Genomic DNA, 13,191 nt, shown 5'->3' on the forward strand with positions numbered 1-13,191 from the left:
TTCTTGTAAGATTGCAGTATGTTGCCAGTTGCAAGGACTGGATCCCCCCCCCCCATTTATATATTTAATTCAGAGCTCTTAACAAGCATTTTTTTTCTGAACTATGCTCTGCAATGTGCATTTTTAAATACAATTCTTTAGATCATTTGACTTCTTCTTACTCTCTGTTTGATCGCGTGGTGTGGTAGTCATCACCAACAACTAAGCAATACTTCATTTTAGAGAGACCGAGTGCCAGCGGAGCCTCTGCGTTGCATCAGCTTCTACAGTTTGCCTGTGTATGTTTCTACCTGCTCCCACAATACCTCCAAGATGACGTCACAGACCACAAACCCACGTGACTGACGAAGACAGCTTGTGGCTGCCTGGGAAATTAAATAAAAAAAAAAAAAGCAAAAGAATCTGATTGTTTTGCTGTTTCTTCACAGGCGGTTTCAGTCACGTCTCACTGTTTTTACGTTCATGTCTATAAATTCTCCTAAATAACACGCTTTTCTGTTTGTGATAACTTAGTCCATGTATAAATAAAAAGGTGCTTCAACAACGTATTCGTTTAAGGGTGAGCACACTTATGCAATCATCTTATTTCTGTAGGTTGGAACATTTGTTTGTTTGTTAAAAGTTTAGTAATTAATTATTGTGATAATTATTATCCATGTCAATCTGGCATCCGTGAATGATTCGGAAATCTGAAGGCTCATGAAAGGTAAATGATTACATCTCAATATTTCCAGTTCTGGCATCGCATTTGCCCTCCTCTTTGGCTTAACTAGTTATAAATTCTTATTTCACCTCATGTTGCAGCTTCCGTCGTTTTTATCTTTTGTGTGCTAGCCCCCCCAGCCGACCCCACCTAAAATATTGCCCTTCCAAAGTTGCCCGTTCCCGTGTAAAAACCGCGCACCTGGCAACACCCGCCGGGAACTCCGTGTCATCGATCCCAGAGTGGACACAAGTGGATTTAATTTAAGTAGTAAAACGAACTTTTACGTTAAACCGATTAAACATGGGGCGGGTGAAGGGTATCCGTCCCGCCAGTGTTGTACTTTTTCCGGGATGGGAGGGCAGTGTTATACTTTTTAATTTTTTCCGGGGTGGGGGGGGTCCGTCCCGCCAGTGTTGTACATTTTTTTCCGGGATGGGTTATACTTTTTTATTATTTTCCGGGATGGGTTATACTTTTTTATTTTTTCCGAGGTGGGTTGGGGTGGGGGCGTTGTGGGCGGGGCGTCCGAGCCGGGCCGAGTTAATGAAAACGCGCGCGCACGTGGAGGGGACAGGGCAGCCCCGCGTCACCCCGCGTCACCCCCGGCGTCTCCGCTCCGCAAGATGAAAGTCCGCCTCGGACCAGGTGAACAGAGGTGTCCGCGTTAGGCGCCTTCTTTTTTTTTTTTCTTTCTTTAAAAGAAAGAAGGAACGAAGCCAGGTGGAGTTTTCATGTTGGCGCAAACCCGCGGCGCACAACACACACCGGCGTCCGACTCCGACTCTTTCGCGCCCAACTATGGTTGACCGGGGTCCCCTGCTGACCTCGGCCATCATCTTCTACCTGTCCATCGGGGCGGCGATATTCCAGGTCCTCGAGGAGCCGAACTGGGAGCGGGCGGTGCGGGAGTACCGGGCGAAGAAGGACAAGATCCTGAGCGACTACCCCTGTCTCACCCGAGAGGACTTGGACAAGATCCTGGAGGTACGAACACCCAACAAGCCACCTTCGTCTTCCTCTTTAGCGGCCAGAATTACGTCCAGTTGCCTGTCACAACTTGACTGGGGCTCGTTAACGTTTGGGGGGTTTAAAAGAGAGAACTTTTAATGGGGGGCTTGGAACAGAGCAGTAATATTTAATTGTGCGTGAAATTTAATGGAGCAGCCCTGAAAACAACACTATCATTGCGCTTAACCGCGCCCCGCCACGCCCCGCCACCATTTATTTTTTTTGTAATAGACTGCTGCTAATTTTCAGCTCAATAAGGTTGTGCAGGAATTTCTAGAAAGTTTGTCGCATCGCGTTACCCGTGTGGCGACCCTCCGCGGCCGATGGGGAAATCCTGCTGCACCTGGGGCGGGGCGAGCCATGTGATGTGACCCCCCCATCCCATCCCATCCCATCCCATCCCATCCCAACCCAACCCATAGACTGTCAGATGGCTTTGTGAGGGCCATGTTCCTGTTTGTGTATGGTGGTTATGTGTACACACCGCAGAGGGTCGTCGACATTTACAGCATTTATCAGACGCCCTTATCCATAGCGACTTAGTAGTTACGGGGACAGTCCCCCTGGAGTAACTCAGGGTTAAGTGTCTTGCTCAGGGACACAATGGTAGTAAGCGGGATTCGAACCTGGGTCTTCTGGTTCATAGGCGAGTGTGTTACCCACTAGGCTACTACCACTCGTCGAGGTCCCTGGACGTGTCCACTGGCCATATTTTCCCCTCCTTCTTCTTCCCAGGATGAGCGCGCAGGGCGCAGAAAGTCGCGTGTGTTTGTCGGGCTCCGGAGCTGTGGAGAGCGTCTCGCCCAAGTCAACTGCTCCCTTAGAGGCGTCTTTGAAGACGTCCTTCAATGCCTCAGACCGTCAAGCTCGAGCGCTGGCGACGAGTGAACCAGTCAAACTTGATTCCTTCCTCCTCACATCCAGGCCGTCACAGCGTCCGCGAAGGTCTTACGCTCATGTATATGATCACATGTTGATGTTATCTTGTTTTTTTTGGGGGTTTTTTTGTCAGGTTTGAGGAACAATCTTATTATGCATTTCATGGCGCTGCCGCCGCTCTCTGTTCCCGTCCCGTTTCTGGTTGAACCTATAGAAGGGTTAACCCGTCTTTGGGGATTAACTCCCGAGGGCCTCGTCTCATCTCCTTCGCGGCAGAGTTCAGGCCATGTGCACAATTCAAACTTCTAATCTCCATGTGAGGAAATGGCGTTTTTTGGGGGCGTTCTGCGATCGCCCCCCGCCCCCGTACTTCTGATCAGACGGAGGACGTGTCCTGACGTATCCCTGGGCCCGAACGCATAATTAGCTGCCCCTTTCACACACTTTTGTCGAGCAGATCTGTGAAAAGGGACAAAGCTGGCCTGAAACCCGAGCAGCCATATCTGCATTTTCTTTATTCTCCTCTTCCCGTGCCAGTTGGGGTGTTGGTAGATGATAGCTGATGGTGCTCGTAATGTTGCGCCAGTTTTGTGGTCTTTCCACCTTGTCTAAGATTTCATCCGGTCTGTTCTCATGAAAATGGTTTGAGGGGGAAAAAAAAAAAAAAAGCAACTGTCATAAAGGCAGCATAAAGTTTAATAAAAAAAAATAATGGTATATCGGTTATGTAGACATCCCTAACCAGTGCAATTTTTATGAAACTTTTTTTGATGACTTCTGCTTGCAATATGTGGCGTTATAACATGATTACATTGCTGTCGTGTCGGAAGGAAGCTCTATGGCTTTGGATTATGTCGCACGCCATAGCATTATTTTTTTCTGCCGCGCATTTCCTATTGATGGCCTGAGGTGACGGTCATGTTCCTGTTTGAGGTTGCCATCACCATCTTGTTTTGAACAGTAGTTCTGTGAATTCCCCATGTAATCTCATTTAGTAATGATGTGGTGCTTAAAGTTCACAGGAAGTGGTAGACATGGCTTTCCGGGGTTAACGCTGCATTTTATGATAGAATTACGCATCTCGTGTCAAAACACAACTGCTTGTAAACGTACGGGCTGGACGAGAAGTTGATTTAAAACTCAAAACTGATTGCAATGAAAACTTCTCAATAACAGAACGGAAGATGTTGTGAGAAATAAATTTTATGTTCAAACTTTCACGATAAGAAGGTGATGGTTGGGCTTGGGGTAGTTAGTTGCATGTCCATATATGGTCGTGCATCCTGTCTTGGGATGAAAATTGGCATCTAATAGTACGGTATTGAGAGAGAGTACTTTTAATGTTTTAAAATTGTTGGCTTAAATTGTTCTTTTATGAAAAAAAAAGTCTTTAGTTTATGGATGTCTTAGTATTGCTGAAGCAGCATGATTGTCACATCACTGATTCTACGGGCGAGCTGTCATGATGGTATTGTGTCTTGGGTCACTGTCATTCTCAGCCTTAGTCTGCATCTAAATTGGAGGGCGAATGCTCTTCGGTTACACATTAGTTGAGCAGTTTCGGATCTGTGGAAGGACGACACGAGCGCAGTTTATCACCAAGTCAGCGGAATTGTGCCCATCCAGGCCCTGTCCATTTATTAACCTGCACGGGTTGTCCATTGTGGTCATGCACACGGACATTTCGGTAAACCATTAATGTCAGTTTCTAATATTTTCTTGAAGCCCCCAAAAAAATAAACCTGCCGCGGGCCCTTTCCTGAAACATTTGAGACTGATTGCGCGTTTTAGGAGATGAAGATTGGTATTGTGCTTCATTTCCTCTTTATCCACTCAAGTTCCATCTAGACCTTGAGCGCTGAGGCTTTCAATTTCTGGATCATGTAGCATAACTGTGCATGTCGGGAGCGCGGATGAAGATCCTGCAGACTGTAGCAAGCATGGGAATTCCTGCCATGAGGAACGTGGCTAATGCCGGCTTCTGTTGTGTCAGCTTTTTGTCTGTCTGACTCAACAATGAGCCATCTTGTAAGAGTGAAATGACAGGATTGGACACATTCTCTTGCGTGAATTTGAGAAGGAAGAGTCGGGTCTAGAATGAGTGTGGTTGTGTTGGACTAGGACTGGGCCTAGAGCAAATGTCCCTATAAAATGGTCAGAAAAACCGTGCGAAATTGAATCGATACACGTGATATTGTATATACTTTTTCAATCTTACAACAGCCTTGTCTCGAGACCACAGCTGATCAGTCCTGCAACTTCAGCAAACCTTCAGGCTCTTTGACCTTTGCGGCTAATGGAAAAGTACCCGTAGTTTGTGTGCGGTCAAGACACCGTTGATTGGAGTGATAATGCACAGTTTGTTTCATTTTTTTTTTTTTTTTTTGCGCCAGTTATCAGTGCGCCGCAGAGGGTGGGACGAGTTAAGTCTTCTCTCCTTCTTTTCTTTTATAAAGCTGCACAGACACGAGCAATCGACTTGGGGCCGTTATCAGTAACTGTGCACCATGGAAGTTGTACCATTATACAGTCGACGCGAGACGACCTTGAGAACCCGAGCTGAAGAGAAACCGCTACAGATAAGGAAACTGTGGGGCGCAAAAAAATGAGCGTAGCAACGCAAAGTTGACTGTTAAAGTTACTCATCAAATGTTAATCATTAAGAATTCCCCAAAGCCGGACAATAATGGAGTTGTTCCAGGATTACACGGAAACGGTAAGTTTTAGTGCCCGTTTCTGCACAAACACCAAGTTGCCGAGTTAATTTACCTAGAGGGTGATCTCACTGTATATGAAAAGGGAGTCATGTTCTCAGTGAGACGTCTTCAGTTACGTCTCATTTTCACCACGTGTCTCATTGTAATCCTTCTATCCGTGAGTGCCCTATCACTGCCATCAAATGATATTTCATATTCTGGAAACATGGGGAAACATGATCCTTGTCTTCGGTGCCCATATTTACCCACAATTTACTCTGCTAGCGTGTAACGAGAATTTGCGACCTCAGTTAAAAGCCGAGGGCTCTGGGGTCTGGCGCTCCTAGGGTCTCCTGGCCGATGCAGCCAAAATGTCCTGTTCTCCATGTCCTGAAAAGCACATTTTGTCCTGATAAGGGAATCTTTTTTTTTTTTTTTTTTTTTGTCAGCTTTGTGAGCGTTCTCTAGACTAGCAGTGCCAGATGAAAGTGAAAGTTGTGGAAAAAGTCCAGTTTTCCAACTTTCATTTTCTAACCCTTCCACAAGGCCCATTTCACTTCTGTTTTTGGTCAGCGCATGGTCCCCTGGTCATGGTTCGAGTTGACCACCAAGTGGCATTTGAGGACTCTGAGGAGGCCTCCCGTTGTTCCCGGTGGGGACTGAGGACATGCTGGCCATTGTTGTGGCTCCTGGTGACACTGTTCTGATGAGCAGGATCTGGCTTCACAGTCGAGACCAGTGGTGCATCGGGATTGTTGTGGCATTAGCAGCTGGCATTTTGGGAACTGCATAAAGCCCGCGTTTAAGGTCCTAACCACTGATTCCCCATACTTTCTTTATTTTTAATATTGTGAGTAATCCTACCCACTCTTTACCATGACAACAAAGAGCTGGAAAGTTCTCCCGTACTTCCCATCACGGAAAAAGGGACTTTTCAGGTTCACTACCGCCTTTCAATCTTCAAACAGCATCGCATCAAAGTTGGCTCCCCAGACCTTTAACCTCCACTGAACACTTCCATGTGTCCAATATTTAAGAGCCTTAGCAGATGCGTGAGACAGGACGGTTCCTGTGCACCACCCAGGCAGTCGGCTGCTGCTTCTTCAGATCCTCCCTGGGGCTTACAGTGATTTATTTCTGCCCAGATCATGTCTGCGCCTTCTGACTTCTAACACAGTAACCGTTTCCATTTTCAGGCCCCTGTTTCAGGCCCTAATTAACCCGCCATGGCCTTCTGTTGACCTTGTTGACTTTCCAGCCGGTCAGGTGACTTTGCTTAGCTGGGGTCCTTTGATGGATTTCCGTCAGGGCGCTCTTCAGGGGAAGGGGGCTGGTCCACTGCTGGCAGAGTGGAAACCAAAACTGGTTTGCAGGAATTCTTTCAGAGTAGAAGACGGCCAATGAGACATGCTGTCCAGGTATTGCTTAAAATCAGTTGAGAAACTATCGACATATTACCAGTAAGGACGTCTGTGTGGTTAAGGTCAGGATTAGATTTCGGTTAACTTTTTTTTTTTTTAACTAGAGTTAATATCCATTACTATTCTGTTGAATCGATGAATAGATTAACATTTAACAGAGATTACTCAGAGACGACGTGAGTCTCAGTTTTTGCACGTCATAGCATTTGCTTTTCAGTTGCAGTCTTCCTGTAAGACATGCAAAATTCTCATTTCTGCCTGTTTCCATGGCGCAACCTCACTGGTGTTGAGGCTCGTGCAGAGTGTAAACTGTTGTTGTGATCGGTCAGCGAAAGCCGCCATGAGTGACTGATAAAATGAATGATAAAACCTTCATCCCTGGACGACCACAAGCTTTTTGCCTCGTTTGCTGCTGTTATGAGCAGACGTGTCCAACCTTTTGACTGGTAGTGTATGCATGTTTCATGTTATGAGCAGAAGGGGTTAAAGTGTTCACTCCTAAATTTATCTGGAGTTACGCAACGTCAGGAGACTGTTGAAAATGGGCAGAGACTTCAGCATATATCTGCTAGGCATGCTGAGGCCCTGTTCCAAATGCCCTTTGGATAAGAGGGTGTCGTGCATGGACCTCTTCTACCATCAAGCGTGCACAGATAACATCAGAGGCCAACAGGAAGGAAGTGGTAGAATGCAAAATTAAATCTTCTTTCTCATCAGCTGAACATCAACGTCGACGTCTGAGGTGTTTCTGCTCATTTCTTACTTCTGTGGCTTTTCGCCTTCTAGGTTGTGTCTGATGCTGCAGGCCAGGGAGTGACCATCACAGGCAACAGAACATTCAACAACTGGAACTGGCCCAACGCGGTTATCTTCGCTGCAACAGTAATCACCACCATAGGTGGGTATCAGCCCCATCATCTCCAGCATTATCTGTTTACTCTGGGTGTACCAGGATGGTGGCAGGGGGGTGAAGACAAATTAGTGACACACATCTCGCTGGGCAGGAAATTGCCTTATTTATTTACAAGACGTTCAGTGTTTGGTAATCACTCGGTAATGGCCTGTTTAGCTTTGCTGTGATGGGCTTGGCCTGCTCACAGGTGCATTCTTTGACCCTCTTTCCAGCGGCTGTAAAATCCAAGCGAACGGTGCTCTGATAACATGGTGTCAGAGGCAAAGAGTTTATATTCTGTGAGCATGATATTTGATTTTTTTATATATTTTTTGTGTCATTTTAACAGGGTATGGCAACATTGCACCTAAAACTGCGCCTGGGAGGGTCTTCTGTATTTTCTACGGCCTATTTGGAGTGCCCCTCTGTTTCACATGGATCAGTGAACTTGGAAAGTTCTTTGGTGGAAGGGCCAAGCACCTGGGCCAATATCTTACAAAGAAAGGCGTGTCACTGGTAAGAAGCGATTTGGATCCTATAAATGGAAAAAAAAAAACTCTTAAAAGCACAAGCTTGTGCACCTACTCTCTATGTCTCCATTTTTCTTCTAGAGGAAAACTCGGTTCACCTGCACAGCCCTCTTTCTCCTTTGGGGAGTTCTGGTCCACTTGGTCATCCCTCCATTTGTGTTTATGTGCCAAGAGGGCTGGACCTACATTGAGGGCTTGTACTTCTCCTTGTTACCTTGACTACAATCGGCTTTGGAGATCTAGTAGCCGGTTAGTTTTTCCATTCATGATATCAAACGAATGTTGTTGGAAAGAAGCAGGCTCACCTTAGTCTTTTGGTAGCGGTTAGGCATGTCAAGTGGAGGTTTTATCTTCAATAGTTGAACAAACATCTCTGTAATTTGACCTTGCAGGTGTGGACCCCAATGCCAACTACCCCAGCCTGTATCGCTACTTTGTGGAGGTGTGGATCTATTTGGGCTTGGCCTGGCTCTCCTTGTTCTTCAACTGGAAGGTCCGCATGGTGGTCGAAGCCCACAAGGCCCTGAAGAAACGGCGGAAGCGTCGCAAGCTTTCCATGGATGAGCAGCAGCACTACAAGGAGACCCAGAAGTCCATGCGCCTGCCACCCTCTCCCAAGGAGGTGAACATCTTCAGCTTCCGGTCGAAGAGACCGGAAGCCTTCAGTGACCTTATTAAGCAAATGGGCTCCAAGGACAGCAGGATGAATAGCGTCAGCACCAACAGCAGCATGATCAAAATAAAGGAGCCTGTACGTTCCAAGAGCTGCAGCGACGCCATCGCCTCCAGTAATAACGCCATCCTCAACCTGGACCGGTCACCTCGACAGAAGCGGCGCTACAGCTTCAGTGATCGTGTGACCGTGGCCTTCTCCAAATCTAAGAACTATCTTCTTGGACAAGATAATGGTCTGCTGGAGGAGGTTCCCGGTGAAGTGGACCTGGTTAGTGAGCAAGAGGGCATGTTCGAAAACCAGCTGGACAAAGAGGCAGGGGAGGACCGCATGGGAATTGGGGTTTCGGGCTGTGGGACGTGGGAGTCCAAAGAATACCAGGCGCTCATATTTCAGAATGCCAACATAACCTTCATAGATGAAAACCTTTTGAACAGTCCTGAAGATGAAAATGATGACTGCAGTGAAGAAGCTCTCTACAACGACAGACGAGAACGCTGAATCCGAAACAGACTCCAAAGAGTCTGAGGGCTCGGTCTTCACAAGTGATGGGTCGGATCATTGCCACTCCTATGAGAAGCTTGTTGAGGAGTACTCCAAAGAGGAGAACACAGACTCATGACTGACTGTCATCTGTATGACAGTTAGTGTTCCTCTGAAGGGAAAAAGGGACCTTGAACACCTGGACAATCTGGCTGTTTGTGTCTTCTTTGTTATTTTTCTGAACAAAATGAAGTACCTGAGACACTTTTTTTTTTTTCTTTTCATGTTGGTGTTCCACAATCATGTTAAGGAACTGGTAGAGGCTTATAATACATGTCAACCTCGAATTACGAAGTCCACTAAACAGCCGCTAGTAATCTCCTTGTAATAGGGTTGTTGTCTATTTATGTGGATAAAACAGTCCAGCATTCCCGTTCAGAGTGCATGAACTCAACTGCATATGATCTTTTGCTGAAAGGTTGCTAGTGGAAGAACAGAAGTGCTCCTGGAGTGCTCAGCTTTCTACCCCTCGTATGCACCATATTGGTGCTGTAGTCTTATTGTAAAGAAGGAGAGCAGTGGTGTGCAGAACTTAAGGTGGTTCAGTTCTCCTGATCCATTTAATTCTGTTGTGCCTTGAAATTTTAGGTGTGGGTTCATTCCAAATGTCTTGGAACTTAGCTGGAAAGGCCCTGTTAAGTGGAAAAAATTATATTCTCTGGATATCTGCCTAACCTTAGAACGTATGATGATGCTGTACCATCTCTTACAACTTGTGAACCTTTAATATCCTGCCCACAGTTTCCTTTTGCTTTGAAGCAGTGTGGTGTGGCGTCACGGAACCTTGCAGCCACACCTTTCAGATCCTCCTGCCTGCATTCTTCCGTGCTGTATACTGTGTCAGTATGTTTCATTTTTATTGTTATTCATGTTTTAAACCCAGCCCCTGAGGACTGCTGCATTTCTTAATGATCACGTTTGCTAAAATGTGTACTTATTTACCCTGGTTTTAAAAGAGGACCCTCCCTCCCCCTGCCCTTCCTTGTGTGTTTTTAAGTGGCAGCTGCATATTGTGCCTAGGTGACTAAGGATTACTTGACTACAACAGGAAGAGTGAAAACTGCTAATCAGGAGTTTATACTGTATGATAAAATTGGGTTGAGTGTCCATTTACGGTGTAATGACCCTGTATAGTTATAGAAAAATTACTCAGGACCAGTTAATGAACATAATGATCATAAGCAATCTGGTCACCTCATCTGTGGATCAGTTTTTTTCTGATATATGTGAATCAGACTAAATACAAAGACTGTGATTTTACTCTTAATTACTGTGTTAGGAAATAAAATAAACTGCTCGATGCCCAAATAATGGTTTAGAGCCATTCGGTCTCTGTTTGTGTTCTGTTATTCTCTTGGTGGTTGTTTGCACTCCATTTGTTGGTCATATTGATATTCTATATTGAGAGGAATTTTTATGAAAATTACAATTTTTGGCATCAAAATCTTGCATTTAAAGTTGTGGTTCTCAGGCCTCCATTCACCCTACATCAGACTATGCAGCTTTAGACCATAATCAGTAGACTTACTACGAATGCGGTTGGCTGAAAGGGGTTTGAATCAAAATTTTGCAGAGAAAAGGACTTTAGGATTTGGACAACTAATATCTAAGGTACTTCAGGAGGGATTTTTTTTTTTTTTTTCTTTTAATACTTAATGTAAGGATAACCCACATTTGTGTAGTATAAAACTGTGCTCCACTAAATGTACTCCAAATGTACAACATGTTTTTTACTGTTTAAATTATTTAGTTTTAAGGTGCTTTTTGTAGATAAATCTACTGTATGTCTATTATTGCATTTAAATAAAGAGAAAAAAAAACAGATATCTGCTGAATGTGTCTTCATTCCACCTTGCTCATTTTTGCATTGCAGTAATAATACTAATAATTCATATATGTATGTTCACTGATAAATCTAAAGTTTGTGTTTGCACTCCCCGGGTGTAGTTAATTTAATCACTGCATATTTATTTGCCTTTTTTCTCTCCTTTATCAGCCGGTGTTTAGAATTCTCACCCAAATCTGCCGGAGGGAAACAAAAAATGTGTTGGGCCGATAGCACTTTGCGGTGTTTACATTTCCAAAGCATTCCTGATCTGCTGAATTGGGGTGGAGATTACTGCATGCATACCATCTGGATGTGGATGGGTACAGGACAAACTGGCTGCTTTGTCTGGAGGTGGTCACATGAAAAAATTGTCCCCCTGTTCTGCTGTGGCCTTTGAATACAGTACGCCCCAGTGACCAGTCTGCCTGGGTTATGTAACACTGTCACACGGTCTTCAGCTCTCATCAGCGTGGACCTTGACTGCTTCCTCTGGATTTCGTTTGCGCTCGTGTCCTGTTGTTGGCGAGCTCTACCACGTTAATGCGCTAGTCCGCTACCCTCGTTACATTTGCTGCTCTGCGCTGTTTCCAGGGTACATTTTAGGTATATTTTTCCACACAAGGAGTTCTTGACTAATCGTCAAACTTTTCACGCAAGAGCGGACTTGTATAGGAAATAAAGATTACTGGAATGGGAATATGACATAACGCTATCAGACACTGAGTCGTGAAACTGGTTCAAAGGTGAAGACGTCAGCAGTGAATGGCGGTGCCCTAGAAAATGCTTGTGCAGCAGCAGGTGTGCAGGGCATGTAAAAAGCAGTTGGAAATGCGTTCTGCATGTGATGCGGCGCCAGGTCAAATGTTTATTGGGCCTCCTGAACTCCCTGACTTGTCATTTAGCACTAAATATCTCTGTGAAGATGGTGGTTTGACTGAATCGCCATTGTGTGTCTCAAGGACAGAAAGGCTGTAAAATATCTTAGCCCTGCCCTGCAAGGTGCAATCTCTGAGGTCACAGGAGGTCATGTAAGGTATTACTGTAAAAGGTGTGTAAAATCAGGTAAAATAAAATGTTTGGGACTTTATTGCTATCTATTTTACCTTTGCTCTTATCCTTACTTAAGACTGCTTACAACACTTGATAACACACTAATATATCTATAATGTGTCCTTATCTACAATATATTATTAGTGTTATCTATTAATATCTTTATTAAAAGTTGTCTGGCTGTCTCATACACGTATGCCTTGTTATTTCAATGAAGGGACTACAAATGTTCATAAATATTTGCTCAGAAAATGTTTCCAACTTATGTAAGTTGAATTATGCAACCAGCGATAACGTCGAAATGATAAAGCTGCATCAGAAGTGTGTGAACAATGGTGGAAATTATCAACAGGTTAAATTATGTCTTTAAGTTTGTTGACCTTTTGAATTTTCCAGAGTACCTCTCACGCATCATCACCTTTTCACACAAGTCATCACGGTAGGGAATGAAGATTCAATCAAACAAGTCAATATAAAATGTTGCACTTGTTCAATCGATTTATTGTACACAAGAACCCAACATTACAAATCCATGAGTGCCAAATGCACGTGAAGTAACAGTGAAGGTCAAATTAGATACAAGTCTTACCTATTAATGGGATGGAGGTGTATCTTGGAAGGGTCAAAGGACAAAAGAAAAGTTATTCATTCTAATCAGAATGGAAAAGGTTAAAGAACCACTTCTACAATGTCTGGATGTAATCCACAAATCCACAGTCAGAAGGAAACAGAAAGGTTTACCTGCGGCAATACTGATACTCAAAGCAAATGTGCATAAGAAAATAAATAATAGTTTAACTTGATTATATCTTATATCATATATCAGTAGAAATATGTCCTTGTACTCAACCATAGAGATGTTTAGGGGCATTCAAAATTTTCCATAAGACAAAAACATGAAATAGACAGAAAAGACTTTTTTTTTTATTTAAGAAATTACTGCCATGCCTGCTCTAGTGAACACA

The 13,191-nt window shown here is 44.4% G+C and overlaps 1 protein-coding gene across 1 annotated transcript; it reads left to right on the top strand.

The window, feature by feature from the left end:
• The first annotated feature begins 1,292 nt into the window (after positions 1-1,292).
• On the top strand, positions 1,293-10,632 carry LOC114797144 (potassium channel subfamily K member 5-like). Its single transcript, XM_028991858.1, is given in 7 exon segments — positions 1,293-1,690; positions 7,497-7,608; positions 7,952-8,118; positions 8,214-8,337; positions 8,340-8,381; positions 8,525-9,264; positions 9,266-10,632. Coding segments are annotated over 7 exon segments (1,533 nt in total). The 5' UTR covers positions 1,293-1,504; the 3' UTR covers positions 9,428-10,632.
• Positions 10,633-13,191: the final 2,559 nt, after the last annotated feature.

The sequence above is a fragment of the Denticeps clupeoides genome, chromosome 1, assembly GCF_900700375.1.
Source record: "Denticeps clupeoides chromosome 1, fDenClu1.1, whole genome shotgun sequence".
NCBI lineage: Eukaryota > Metazoa > Chordata > Actinopteri > Clupeiformes > Denticipitidae > Denticeps > Denticeps clupeoides.